A 15,305-nucleotide genomic window follows, 5' to 3' on the forward strand; every position below is an offset into this window, starting at 1 on the left:
CATCCTGTGTACCCCTGCCTTCTCGCTGGCAGGCCAGCATGAGAACCTGAACAGTCCTTGACTGCTTAGCAACAACTGAAAACATCAGTGTGTTATCAACATTCTTTTCATCCCAAATCCAAAACACAGCACTATACCAGCTATCAGGAAGAAAATTAACTCTATCCCAGCCAAAACCAGGACAGAAATATAAAGAATCTTTTTTTTTTTTTTAATATTATAAAACCAAATAATTTGTTCAGCTGGTGCCAAAACATAGGCTGGTAAGCAATGTAGGGACTACGCATAATATCTAACCTGTAAAAATTTGCATGACATGAAGTAAAATAATACTGTAAATACTAAAATAGTAAAAACAAGGAAAATAAAACTAATACTTAATTTTTATTTGAGCAATTTGGAATTTTAATTTCAAGCATTTTCTTCTTTGATCTTCTTTGAGCAGAAAATGTGAGAAGCTTTCAGCATGTACTAATTAACCAGTATAAAGCTTCAATAGAAACATAATAATTTAATATTAAAAGATTGTATCTAGTGCAGGAAAAGCAGGTACTAGTGTTCCTCAGTAAGCCTGCATTAACGTGTAAAGATACCAGATTTTTCACTTCCTGACTTCTGAATTCAGATATGTTAATTATACCCATTCTGGACCTCATCTAAAGAGAAGTATTCCCACAGAAATTCTAATTTGTATCACAATTGATGCTCAGCATCAGTAGGCTTGAGAATCATGTTGTCATGCAATTTTTTTGTTCTTGTAATTGGAGAAGAACAATAGAGAAATTGCCAGATGTCTTTTAAATTACTTAAATTACTTAAATTTCAATTGTAAAATAAGATGAGGCTTTAGCTTTAAAAATGCTAACATTAAAAGGTATTTGACATTGACTAACATAAACTCACCAACTTTTTACTTTGTGGCATATTTTATCCACCAACACTCTGCCTCCCGTATCCCACAGCAGAAAAATAGTAAGCATCAGGGCTAGACATTGCTTTACTGAAAATGTTTTCTGTAGAAGGCCAGTTAGTAGTTCACATCTGAGTAACTTCCAGTGGTGCCCTTGAAGAAACCACACAAGATAGAACCAAGAACAGTTGATAGAAGCCACAGAAATACAAAACCAAGCATGTAAATAAAAACAAAAGTTCAGTTCCAAGAGTTTAATGCTGCTCAGTAGGATGTGTTCAAACCACGTGATAACTGGGACCATCTGCAACTACTTGAGCCAGCAAAAAGCCTGAAATAGTCTACCGGTATTTCCAGGATATATGGGGAATATATAGCAAGAATGCACCTATTCGATAAAATAGCTGAAAACAGTTCCTGTAAGTGTACCTGAGCAGATGACAGGATTCCAATGATTAATTACATTTTGAATTCTAAAGAGAGGTCAGACCTTTATAGGCCCTAGTCCATAACAAACTTAACAAGGCATGCAAGGCTGCATGGGCTTTTCCCCATGTTAGCGCTTATTGTTAGTAAAAACAAAATACAAGCTGAGACCATTGACTTTTTTTTCTTCAGTTATTGATCTGTTGGGAAAGTACATTATCGCAGTCAGGTGGGAATCCGGGTTTGAGTTTTGCTTTTTTTTTTTTTTTCCTTTTCTCCATTCATCTTCCTGTAAAATGCGAGATACAGCCCCACCAACTGGTTAGTGATTGCTCTTGCTTTCCTCCAGGCTATTGTAAACTGGCTGGGTTAAGTCCAGTACAAACTAATGATCCTCTAATGGTGTATATGCAAAATAATAATTAGCTGACTTAGTACAGATCTTTGCCTATTTGATTGCTAGTGTTAAGCTGTGGTATGTAAAGGGACTGATGTACTGTAGTCATGGCATAAGGTACAGTATGTTGCCTAGTGTATCAGTAAATACCACTGCAACTGTTTCAAACAGTTGCTGTTGCAGTTGTTGCAATACTGCATTGAAGGAGCAAAATATTACCAGATAGGAGTTACAAAAGAGGAATTGAGACTAAGATTTTTTGGGATGCCACATCTTCAAGAACAGGACAGGTATTTGAAAGCCCATCTGAAATCACTGATTACTACCCTGACTATAACGCTCTCCCTCTTCCATGTATAATGAGGAAAGACCATAAAAGGAGCGCAAGAACACATTAACGCATGAAAGCTCATACACTTTGCAATAGAACAATGAATGAAAATCCATAAGCACCTTCTAGACAGTATGAAAAGGAGAATCTTGATGAAACAAAAGGGGCCACAAAAGGGAATGGACCTGTTAAAACAGGAAGCATGTTGCCTACTGGGTGATGCTCCAAGGAGAAAATGGTGAATAAATAGCTAGCTAACATGCACTGACCAATATATAATTTATTTTTCAGTTTCCCAAATGTGGTGGGTTTGACCTTGGCTAGATTCCAGGTGTCCACCAAAGCCACTCTATCACTCCCCCTCCTCAGCTGGACAGGGGAGAGAAAAATATAGTGAGAAGCTTATGGGTTGCCTAGGGGGTTGCCTAGGGTGAGTCAGGCAGCCCCACACATCAAGACGTCCTCTGTAAAGAAAAAAAGGAGGGTAATTGTCATAGGTGACCCCCTTCTGAGGGGTACAGAGGGCCCAATATGCTGACCAGACCCAACCCACAGGGAAGTCTGCTGCCTCCCTGGGGCCCAGGTGAGAGATGTCACCAGGAAACTCCCTGGTCTGGTTCGGCCCATTGATTACTACCCGCTGTTGGTCATACAGGTTGGCAACGATGAGGTTGCGCTAAGAAGCCCAAAGGCAGTTAAAAGGGACTTCAGAGCACTGGGGCGACTGATCGATGGAGCGGGAGCACAGGTAGTGTTTTCGTCAATCCCTTCAGTGGCAGGGAGGAACGCTGAAAGGAATAGGAAAGCACACATGGTCAACACGTGGCTCAGGGGCTGGTGCCGTCAGCAGAATTTTGGGGTTTTTGAACATGGGGCGGTTTACACGGCACCGGGCCTCTGGGCAGCAGATGGAGTGCAACTGTCTCCAAGGGGAGAAAAGGATTCTAGCTTATGAGTTGGCAGGCCTCATCGAGAGGGCTTTAAACTAGATTTGAAGGGGGAAGGGGATAAAACCAGGCTCACTAGAGATGAGCCTAGGGGTGGCATGCCGGAGTTGGGGGTGAAATCGATAGCCCAGCTCAAGTGCATCTACACCAATGCACACAGTACGGGCACCAAACAGGAGGAGCTGGAAGCCATTGTGCAGCGGGACAGCTATGACTTAGTCGCCATCACAGAAACATGGTGGGATGACTCTCATGACTGGAGTGCTGCAATGGATGGCTATAAGCTTTTCCGAAGGGATAGGCATGGAAGGAGAAGTGGTGGGGTGGCTCTGTATGTTAGGGAGTGTTTTGATTGTATAGAAATCAACGATTGTGAAGACCAAGTCGAGTGCTTATGGGTAAGGATGAGGGGGAAGGCCAACGAGGCAGATATCTTGCTGGGAGTCTGTTATAGACCACCCAACCAGGATGAAGAGGTAGATGAAACATTCTATAAGTGACTGGCAGAAGTCTCGCATTCGCTAGCCCTTGTTCTTGTAGGGGACTTCAATCTACCGGACATCTGCTGGAAGTACAACACAGCAGAGAGGAAACAGTCTAGGAGTGTGTGGAAGATAACTTCCTGACACAGCTGGTAAGTGAGGTGCCTCGCTTGACCTGCTGTTTACAAACAGAGAAGGACTGGTGGGAGATGTGATGGTCGGAATGTCACCGAAATCGGGAATAAACCTCGTAACACCAATGTAGTGTTAAAAGGCAGGCATTCTTTATTCACGGCGCTGGGAACACGGGGGATAGCTCCTCCTAAATCGTGTTCGCCCAATCAGTTCAAAAATCAAACATTTATAGGCAAGATTAATACATATTCATCAAGTGTCCATACAATGATTGGTTAAGTATTCCTCGCCTACCATGTAAATGACCACGCATGCTCACTATAATTTCTTGGGATTTTACTTCCTTAATCTTTTGAGTCGAAGGGTTTCTTGAGTGGGTGGTCTCTGAGTCGGTGGTCGCGATCTCCCCCTGCCGGAATTACCTTTCCCTCTAAGTTCATTTAAACTTGGCAACACTAAATACATCTTCACGGGCTATCGGTCCAATATGCAATCATTCACCCCACAGTCCTTTGTTTTAAGACAGGACTATAGAATGAATAATTACCCACCCACCGGACCGTAGAACTGACCAAGGTGTTCCTTCTTTCTGACTACTCGTTATTAGAACAAAACATAATACCATGATCACAAAGTTACACTTAACTCCTTGATAATTAAATCAAGATGGGAAGGGTTAGGTGGGTTCTCGAGCAGCATTGCTGGTGCATAATGTTCTTATAGTTACAACTTGCTACAAATTCACAAACCTATTTTCTAACCCTATTTTATTTTAATTCCCTACCACCTTGGTTACAGGAAGCCGTCGTGGGCTTAGCGACCATGACATGATAGAATTCTCAATTCTGAGTGAAGTAAGGAGAGGGGTCAGCAAAACTGCTACCATGGACTTCCAGAGGGCAGACTTCGGGCTGTTCAGGTCACTGGTTGAGAGAGTCCCTTGGGAGACCGTCCTGAAGGGCAAAAGGCTCCAGGAAGGCTGGACATTCTTCAAGAAGGAAATCTTAAAGGCACAGGAGCAGGTGGTCCCCATGTGCCGCAAGACGAGCTGGCAGGGAAGACGACCGGCCTGGCTGAACAGGGAGATTTTGCTGGGACTCAGGGAAAAGAGGAGAGTTTATCACCTTTGGAAGAAGGGGAAGGCAACTCAAGAAGAGTACAAAGATCTTGTTAGGTCAAGCAGAGACAAAATTAGACAGGCAAAAGCCCAGCTAGAACTCAATCTGGCCACGGTCGTAAAGGATAACAAAAAATGCTTTTACAAATGTATTAACAACAAACAGAGAGGCAAGGAGAATCTCCATCACTTACTGGATATGGCGGGGAACGTTGTCACCAAGGATGAGGACAAGGCTGAGGTACTTAATGCCTTCTTTGCCTCAGTCTTTAATATCCAGTCCAGGTATCCACAGGGTATTCAGCCCCCTGAGCTGGAAGGCGGGGATGGAGAGCACAATAAACTCCTCATAATTCAGCAGGAAGCAGTTAAGGACCTGTTAAGCCACCTGGATACCCACAAGTCTATGGGGCCTGATGGGATCCACCCAAGAGTACTGAGGGAGCTGGTGGGAGGAGCTTGCCAAGCCACTCTCCATCATTTATCAGCAGTCCTGGTTAACAGAAGAGGTCCCAGAAGACTGGAGGCTTGCCAATGTGACGCCCATCTACAAGAAAGGCCAGAAAGAGGATCCTGGGAACTACAGGCCTGTCAGCCTGACCCCCATACCGGGGAAGATCCTGGAGCGGTTCATCTTGAGGGTGCTCACAGGGCATGTGAAAGCCAACCAAGGGATCAGGCCCAGCCAGCATGGGTTCATGAAAGGCAGGCCCTGCTTGACCAACCTGATCTCCTTCGATGACCAGGTGACCCGCCTAGTGGATGAGGGAAAGGCTGTGGACGTTGTCTACCTGGGCTTTAGTAAAGCCTTTGACAGTGTCTCCCACAGCATTCTCCTGGAGAAACTGGCGGCTCGTGGCTTAGAGAGGTGTACTCTCCGCTGGGTAAAGAACTGGCTGGATGGCCAAGCTCAGAGAGTCATGGTGAATGGGATTAAATCCGGCTGGCGGCCGGTCACAAGCGGTGTTCCCCAGGGCTCGGTTCTGGGGCCGGTCTTGTTCAATATCATTATTGATGACCTGGATGAGGGGATCGAGTGCTCCATCAGTAAGTTTGCAGATGACACCAAGTTGGGTGGGAGTGTTGATCTGCTGGAGGGCAGGAAGGCTCTACAGAGCGATCTGGACAGGCTGGATCGATGGGTGGAGGTAATTGGCAAATTTGCCAAAAATTTGCCAAATTAATTGGCAAAAAATTGTCAATTTATTCAAAGAATAAAGAAATATATAGGGAAATGTTAGGTCTGTAAAGGGCACTTTTTTTTCAGTGATTCTTTTGAAGGACTCATAGCTCATTGAGGCTTAGGGTGACTAATATAAATATATTTTGAGTACTTCTTATTTGTGAGCCTTCCCCTTCATAAGTAAAACCTCTGTCAAGAAGTAATACAAAGTAGCTTTCGTAAAGGTAACACTGGCTTCTTTTCTCCGTGATGTTATCTGAGGTCTTGCTTTCAGTTCTGTCTTTATGCTGAATTCAAAAGTAGTCAGTGGTCTGTTACCAGTTCGTGTCTGCTGTTTTGCTATACCAGATACCTTGAACTGCTTCATCATACAATAAGTTTTTATGGCATCTGGATAAAGACTTAACTTAAAACCATAGTAGCAGTTCAGTATGTTTTCTCCTTAGAATTAAGTTTAGTTCTAATGTGATAGTATACAAACAATAACAAAGCTGCAAAGCCACTTTACAGTAGAAAAAAAGGCAATTCTTTTTATCTTGATTAAATGCATGTGGAAAAACTTGTATTTCTTATTACATTATGCAGTGAAGTGAAGATTGCTTTTATCTGCGAAGACGAAAAGATTTCTGAAAAGAATACATAGTTTAAGACTTAAAGTATATGACTTGTGGTAGCTGAACAGTGCTAATGGATACTCAGTGGATCATATACAAGACGACAGTTTTATTTCATGAAGTATATGGTTAATGGAAACTCATATCTTAAGCTAAATCTGATATAATCTTAAATTGAATAAAAAAGGGGGGGCAAAAATTACTCAAGAAAATAGCCATTCAATTTGAAAAGTCTTAAGCAAGTGAACAGGCACTTTGGGATCTTTTTGCACCTGCACAAAACCACAGCATGTTTTCATTTCAATAATTTATTTGAAGTTGGCAAACAGCTGAAGCAGCAGAGAAGCTTTTCTCCCAGTCAATGAATAAAATCAAGGCTTGAGGCACACAATCTTGAAGGCTGTGATGGCTAGAATTGGTTTTAGTCAACTGCAAATGTTACTGTTTAATTACTTTGAATGAAAAATTTGTTTTGATAAACTCTTTTCTTATGTGCCTTTCATATTGAACACAGAATGTCATAGCTAATAAATGACCTTCTAATGTTTTTCTGAGTTCTAATTACAGTTTTCATCTAAGGTAGACTGACAAATCAGAAAGGAAACAAGCTTGCTGATAAATGAAACTTTATAACACAATGCATGTCAGAACTGAATATCTGAATATTTATATGCTAAGCTGTAGAATTGCTCAACTGTATAGGCTACTGTGATAAATGATTTAGTCCCAAACAGGATTCCAATTTAAGTTTACAATTTATTAAACGAATAGAGGCAAGCAAACAGCGCTGGGTGTGCCGGGAGTCTCCGCTCCACCTAGACGCACACCTTCACTTCTTACAATTCTTTCTTTTATACTTTTCTAGGCTTCGTTTCTCGCCTTTCTCCGCCTTTTTCTTGGAAGATGACTCTTTCTCTAAGTACGTCACCACTTCCCCGGTCTGCGCATGCTTCATCTTTTTCTAGGTGGTCGTCCGGTGGTCGTTGGGAGGAAGATGCTCCTCTTCGTCAGTGCACTCTACATGACCTCTCTGTTTACGCATGCGCTCCGTTATTCTACTTCTATTATGCTACCTCATTTGGCTAAACATTTTCTCGACATTTCTGCGGTTATCTACAACACTGGTTTGCACTAATATATCAGGAACTAACATACACATATCAGGAGGCTACATAAGCTACACATATCAAGGGAGTTACCTAAGCTACACTTATCAGGAAGTTACATAAAGACTACCACTCCCCTGTTTATGGTCATGCCCTACATATATTCCTTTATTTCAATATAAATGACATTTGCTTTAAGCTTATATTCACTAGATTTTCTTTACACGAATCACTCATTCCTCACACTACTTACATTTAAGGAGGTGTTTAATTTAGTACTTTGTAAACCAAAGGAAGATGCAAATTAATGTATGTGATTTTTTGGGGTTAGTTTCTAAGAAGCTGTTTCTTACTAACAAATTAATGTTAAATTTTAACTTGCTGATTAAAGATTTTTTTTCTAAATACTTCTGGTTTACCTCGGTTCACGTTATTGATAGGCAAAGACACTGTAATTTGAATGGAATAGTTGCTCTTCTAGTGTTTTATGTTAGTGATTCATTACTCCTTAAGTTTTGGATATAGGTGATATAATTTGGGTTCCTTTAAAACCTCAGTCACATTCGAACTGAAGAAAAAATGGAGATGTAATTGCTTTAATTGTAGATATGATTGAAAGCAAGTAATTCTCATAGGTGATGTGATTTTACAGTTCTAGGCACTTGCCTATCACTGCTTTGTGGTCTGTCTAGAACTTGTGATGAATGTTGGCTCCTCTGAATGAGGGGATGTGTTCTTTCACCTTGCAAGCAGAGCCTTTCTGTATTCTCAGGTACAAAAGACATCTCACCGCTGCATCATGATGGTTGGATGATCCACTACTTAGTTACTTCCCTACAGGAGTTTAGACAAACTGCTTTATTTTCTACAGTAGCCATCTCTTTGTTGTAAGAATAATCAGTCAGATGCTCATTGTTATTTCTGTGTCTCTGCTAAGAATTTCTTTTTACTTGCATTAGTTTTTAGCTCAATATAGAGGCAAAAGGCAGCAGGAAAGTCTTGTTTTGGGAATGAAATTTACAGATTGATAGTTGTTTGTTAATCCTGTCAAAACAATCTGTTGAATGCAGAAAGATTTTTGTGGATCACTGCTGTTTATCACAGCTTCCCATGGATATATTTAAATAAAGCTTGAAGCCTGGGGCTTAGTTAAATTTCCAAGTGAGGGGAGAGGCACCCAGATGAATGAGTACTATGTTCAGCAGAGGTCTGTTACCAATGTCCATTCAAGTGGACAAGGATGAACCATGGAATTCCATGTCCCTGGAATCTGGCTTGTCTTCAGAAGGTAGGATTCAGGATGGCAGATGAAAGTGATGTAGTTATAATATTAGTAGTGTTAAATCACTGCATGCAGAAAACAATGCAGATAGCAAAGCCTTCTAGTGGAAGAGATACTTACCTTCTGTGGCTTATCTATGATCCAATGTTGGGTGTAAGAAAAATATTCTTAGCGACTCTGTTGTGGCTATTTCCAATAGCACCTGCAAAATTAAGGAATTTAAGAGGGGTAACTGTCTAGGAAATGTTTTATGCTTTCAAGTTCCCCTGTTGAAAGAAAAATGAAGCTCTCCTAGAAGTAGGAAAGAAACTGAGGAATGTACGAGGTTGCATGTTTGCGTTGCTTCACATAGTTACTGTTGGATTTTATTTTGTGCATTTCATAACTTTTGCCACTTATTTTCTATAACAAGGCTCTGGTGTTTACTGCACAGAATGTGGAGCTTATATAGGGTCAGACTGCTCCAAGGACAGATAAATAATTATTTTTCAAGTAAACTGATCAGATACTCTTAGCAGTAATTCAGAGTAATTGCTGAAATGGGCTTCCTGAGGGAAGGATAGCAGTGATGTCTTCAGTAAGACCATCCTTGCAGATAAAGTAGAAGAGCTATAGGAGAGCATGTCTGAGTGGGTTACCAAGTAAGCCAAAAGCTTGGAGTGACTTGTACAGGGAAAGAAAATGCTCTCCCATTACAGTGTTTTGGGATGCAAAATGTTTTGTTTGCAATAGTGCAAAAACGTAGTCATGCTGCAAGACTTCTGAGGGTTAGGTTTAAGGTTTGTTCCTACATATCCAATTCATCTTCTAATGATAGAATTGTGTGAGGAATTGGGGTAGGGCAGAAGAAATGATGTGCCATCTGGTTTTCAACCTCCCCAAAGATAATGGGGGATATGTGGAATGCTTACATCTTAACTGTGGTATTTCTTGGCTATAGATGAAATGGTCCAATTAATGTCTTTACAGAGCAATTGAGAACTCTGACAAAATACTTCCTTGTTCCTTGCAGTTGGCAAACATGAGTTAACTGGGCATAAAGTTGCAGTGAAGATCCTGAATCGACAGAGGATTCGCAGCCTTGATGTTGTAGGAAAAATCTGCAGGGAGATTCAGAACCTCAAACTCTTCAGACATCCTCATATAATTAAACTGTAAGTTATGCTTGCTATAATCAAATCTATTTAAGCAGTAATCTCTTGCTCTCACCGATCTGAAACATGTTTAAAGAGCAATACTATTATCAGTATATTGTTAGGAAAGTAACCAGTTTCCAAGTATGCAACCATTTTCAGTGTATTCTGTAATGTATTTTTGTAAAATTGATCCTCTCTGCAGGGCAGAGAGCTTCCATTAGATTTTTACTTACAAATTCTTTGGGCAAGTATATAAAAGGTAGTGGCATGATGGATACTTATAGTAACATCCATCTCAGTCTTTTAGCTGCTGCTTCAGTATTCTTTTTTCTGGTTATATTTGAACTTTGCTTCTGCTTAGAAACTGAGTTAAGTACAAGATTGTAAAGGGCATTTCTATAGTAAGTTTATTGTGTTTTCTTTACCAAAAATATTTTTTAGGGATGTATTGGTCAGTGACCTATGTTTTCCCTATGTAGGTAGAGCTCTGCAAGGTTTTTCTGAAAGATGTGCAGTCTGTTAAATGTGACCTGATATTTCAGAGTTCTTTAATATAGCTGCTACCACTTGTCTAAATAAATGTGATGTTTACAGTGTGCCTATTTGCATCTGTTTGATCAATAGTTCATCAGCAGAGTTCGGAGTACAATTAAAGTACTAGAGTAGACCCCTTATATCTGGTCTGAGGAAATAAATTATAAATGCTGTTGACTTTTTTACTTTTGTTTCCTATAAAGTGAACCTGCACATCTAGCAGTGGGTGACTTTCACTGTTAATCGTGGCGTTTGGAGTTCAGGTTTTTTATTGGCAGGGTCTTTTCTTAAGACCATGCTGCCACTGACAGATGCCATCTCTATACACTCCTTTCATTTGGCAACAGCACTTATACTTGAGCTAAATCAGATTGTGTCAGATCGTCACACTAACTTCTTCAGTGGGTCAGTTTTCAGAAGACTATTGAGCTGATTTGTCTGGCTGCAGAACTGCTAGTGCTGCCAGTTAGAATTCATGAACAAGTCCAAAGCACATACCTCTAGCCAAAACAAAATAGGAAGTGTCAGCGTACCAACTGAGATATGGGGGTGGAACAGGAATGTGTACTTCTGGTGCTGCTAAACTTTTAAGTCAGCTTAACATGTTTCAGGTGACAGTTTCTTTCTCGGGGGAATTATGGGGAGAATTTTCTCTCCTGCATGTGGAGAGAAGGGACAAGATGTAGGAGATGACGGGAAAATTGATGGATTCCCAACCTTTCAGCTGGTCAGCCTACATTTCCAAAGCAGAAGGGTTATTAGCTTGTGTATAAATAGCATTTGAGCTATAATTGATACTGTTGTGTAGGTCGACTTGCTGGTAACTTAGGATCATGCTGCTTGTGCTGTTAGCTGGATTGGGGAATTGTTAGATAGCAGCTCAAGATATTTGGGATAAAGGTAAACAGATTACTTCAGCTGAATATTACAAATTAGAGAATGTCTAATTTGGAACACTGCTGTGCTTTATTAAAAAATTCATACAATGCTTTAACAGTATATACAGTTGCAAGCCTGCCTCAATAAGATTTTCTCTCTATACCATGCTTTAGATAAACCTTTGGAGCATCTCCTCTTGTGGTTTTTGACCTCTAGCAATAGAATGCATCTTGTTTTCCTATATAAAATTGCCTCCTTGTGCATTCTGGTTATCTATGCTGTGTGGTTTGATAACCTTATTTATATTATAGGTATGTAACTATTCCACAACCTCCTTTTCCATAACTAGAAAAATGAACTGACTATAGAGAAGCATGGCTGAGTCTTCCAAGAGGCTTAAAACATGTGAGGTGCAGAATGGCTCATTCTTTTCAGTGATGCTGAGAGGTTTATCTCCCAGCATTGTTCACTATCTCGCTATCCAGAGAATGGAAAATCACTGTAAACTGTTGCTCATGTTTGCCTGAAGCATGGAGCTCATTGGTTTCAAAACTATGGGAAAGGTTGTTAACAGTAATGCTGTTAGAAATGAGGTTGCACTGTAACTTTTGGATTAAAAGGATTAAAATACTATTTCTGTAGAGTGTCTTAGCCATGGCTTCAGAATGTTCATGTTTAAGTACATGACATACTTTCAACCAAGGTATTTGAGAGAAAATTAGTAATGGTAAAGCATCTTGGACTGTAAGATGTTAAGTAAAGTTAACTTTGAAGATCTCATGTTGATAACTGCCTCAGAATAGTATTCAGGTTATTGGAATGTTACACTATAATACTAAGCTGATAAAATAGATACACACACGCATATATGTTAAAGGAGAAGCCGCTGCCTGAGCACTCACACACCAATCAAGGAGTCGCACACACACCACCCGAGACTTTAACTGCTAGGACCAGAGTCCCTTCGCAGCGGGCGACTCCAGTGAGCCGACGGGTGCCCCTTTTGACTCCTCACACACACACACACACACACACACACACACACACTCACTCTCGGGCGCTTCCTCTTCCCTCAGGCTCGACCCTAGGTTTCCCGAAGCAGAATCTCCAACATAACGTACGCCAGACGAATTTATTAGGTGGTACAGCGTTGTAGAACAGCTCGAGCTGGGTGCCTCCGGAGAGGGACCCCGAACAAAAGAATCTCTGGGCAATTATACCCTTACAGTCTAAGTTCCCCTCCCCTCACGAGGTGGTTCAGTCCAATAGTAGTATTTGGGTCTGGGGTCTCCTTGTTCCTCATTGGAGCCTTTCACTGTCTCCAGGCGGGCCGTTCTTTTTCTTTTTTCGAGGAGGCAACTTCTGCTGATGGATGTGCCTATCTTATCTTTTTAATTTACACCGGTTTCGGAGCCTCCCCTCATGTAACTAAGTAAGAGTTCAGTATAAGTTCATCAGTACCTAGGTGAAAGATCACAGCTTGCGGCCTAAGGCTTTTTACTAATGCTATACAAAGGATTCCATTTGGACTAGGAAGTGACTCCTATAACACCTGTATGATAGACACTGTTCACTTATGTATAACCTTAGCTGAAAAGGGACATTGTGCATCTCCCGATTTAGTTCTTCCCTGTGATAGTTCCCTTCTCTTACTCATTTCCGTGGCCAGAGAGGGCATTCCCATTGTATGTGTCCTAACTTCCCACAATAATAGCACTCTCTCCCATCATTCCTTCCCAATCCTCTCTCTCTTTTCCTTAGTTCTGACTCAGCGTGGGCGGGGACAAGGGTGGCGGCGGCAGTTTAAAAGCCAGTGCGCCCGCCATTTCCGCAAAGCCACCGAGGCGAAGGGCTACGGAGCGAAGGATCGCGCCGGGGGACCCTTCCTGAAGCGGCCAAACCGCAAAGGCGGCAGCACAGGGAGAGAGAGAGTGCCCCAGCTTCCCCCCCCCGGCCGGCGGAGCGGGCTCCTGACGAGCGGCAGCTCTGACTCAGCGTGGGCGGGGCCCAGGGCGGCGGCGGCCAAAACCCCTCACCTACAAGAGCAGCCCCCGGGAGCGCGAGCGACCCGGAGCGCGTCGAACAGGGCGGGCAAACAGGACGTGGCGCGTCAGAAGGGCGTAGCGCGTCAGTTTGCGCGTCAGTTGGTGCAGGCAGGGCGTGCAGGGAAGGCGTGCAGGCGGGGTACAGTACAAGTGGCCATCATCCTCCTAGAGGAGGCTCAGCCATGGTCACCACTCGGCTGAAAACCAGGGCCAGAAAGAATGCGGCGACACAGACAGAGCTCCCGCTCAGGCACGCGGCTGTCCAAGTATCCGGCTGAAAGAGTGCCTGAGCCTGTCGGTTGTTCCAGAGACCAACGGGGACACCACCTGCGTGCGGTGCGACCAGGTGAGCGACCTGCTCAGCCTGGTGGCAGAACTGAAAGAGGAAGTGGAGAGGCTGAGGAGCATTAGGGAGTGTGAGAGAGAGAGAGATTGGTGGAGCCGCACCTGGCCATCCCTGAAGCAGGGGCAGCTGGTGGAGGCTCCACAAGCAGCAGGGGATCCCCTGTCCTCTTGCTGCCAGGCAGAAGGAGAGGACCTAAGAGATGAGGGGAAATGGAAGCAGGTCCCTCCTCGGAGAGGTCGGCGAATCCCCTCCCGGCCTCCCTCACCGTCCCAGCTGCCCTTACACAACAGGTATGGGGCTCTGGAACGTGAGGGACAGGAACATGAGGACCCTGACGAAGGTCCGTCCAAGGGGGTGCCTAGGGTGAGTCAACCAGCCCCATGCATCAAGACATCCTCTGTTAAGAAAAAAAGGAGGGTAATTGTCATAGGCGACTCCCTCCTGAGGGGAACAGAGGGCCCAATATGTTGACCAGACCCAACTCACAGGGAAGTCTGCTGCCTCCCCGGGGCCTGGGTGAGAGACGTCACCAGGAAACTCCCTGGTCTGGTTCGGCCCACTGATTACTACCCCCTGTTGGTCATGCAGGTTGGCAACGACGAGGTTGCACTAAGAAGCCCAAAGGCAGTCAAAAAGGACTTGAGAGCACTGGGGCGACTGGTCAATGGAGCGGGAGCACAGGTAGTGTTTTCATCAATCCCTTCAGTGGCAGGGAAGAACGCTGAAAGGAACAGGAAAGCACACCTGATCAACACGTGGCTCAGGGGCTGGTGCCGTCGTCAGAATTTTGGGTTTTTTGACCACGGGGCGGTTTACACGGCACCGGTCCTCCTCGCAGCTGATGGAGTGCAACTGACTCCAAGGGGCAAAAGGATTCTTGCTCATGAGCTGGCAGGCCTCATCGAGAGGGCTTTAAACCAGATTTGGAGGGGGGAGGGGATAAAACCGGGCTCACTAGAGTTGAGCCTAGGGGTGGCGTGCCAGAGCTGAAATCGATAGCCCAGCTCAGGTGCATCTACACCAATGCACACAGTACGGGCACCAAACAGGAGGAGCTGGAAGCCATTGTGCAGCGGGACAGCTATGACGTAGTTGCCATCACAGAAACATGGTGGGATGCTTCTCATGACTGGAGTGCTGCAATGGATGGCTATAAGCTTTTCCGAAGGGATAGGCAAGGAAGGAGAGGTGGTGGGGTGGCTCTGTATGTTAGGGAGTGTTTTGATTGCATAGAAATCAAAGATTGTGAAGACCAAGTCGAGTGCTTATGGGTAAGGATGAGGGGGAAGGCCAACGAGGCAGATATCCTGCTGGGAGTCTGTTATAGACCACCTAACCAGGATGAAGAGGTAGATGAAACATTCTATAAGTGACTGGCAGAAGTCTCGCATTCGCTAGCCCTTGTTCTTGTAGGGGACTTCAATCTACCGGACAT

The 15,305-nt window shown here is 43.4% G+C and overlaps 1 protein-coding gene across 2 annotated transcripts in view; it reads left to right on the forward strand.

The window, feature by feature from the left end:
- Nucleotides 1-15,305, forward strand: part of LOC309415239 (5'-AMP-activated protein kinase catalytic subunit alpha-1-like) — a gene marked incomplete at both ends in the record, with an annotated part of 67,810 nt that overhangs the window by 12,181 nt on the left and 40,324 nt on the right. For both annotated transcript variants that reach the window (XM_082012698.1, XM_082012699.1), the window contains one exon: nucleotides 9,943-10,084. In XM_082012698.1, the coding sequence (XP_081868824.1) occupies nucleotides 9,943-10,084 (142 nt within the window). The remainder of the gene's footprint in view (nucleotides 1-9,942; nucleotides 10,085-15,305) is intronic.

Source organism: Phaethon aethereus (assembly GCF_964289735.1).
Source record: "Phaethon aethereus genome assembly, chromosome: W".
NCBI lineage: Eukaryota > Metazoa > Chordata > Aves > Phaethontiformes > Phaethontidae > Phaethon > Phaethon aethereus.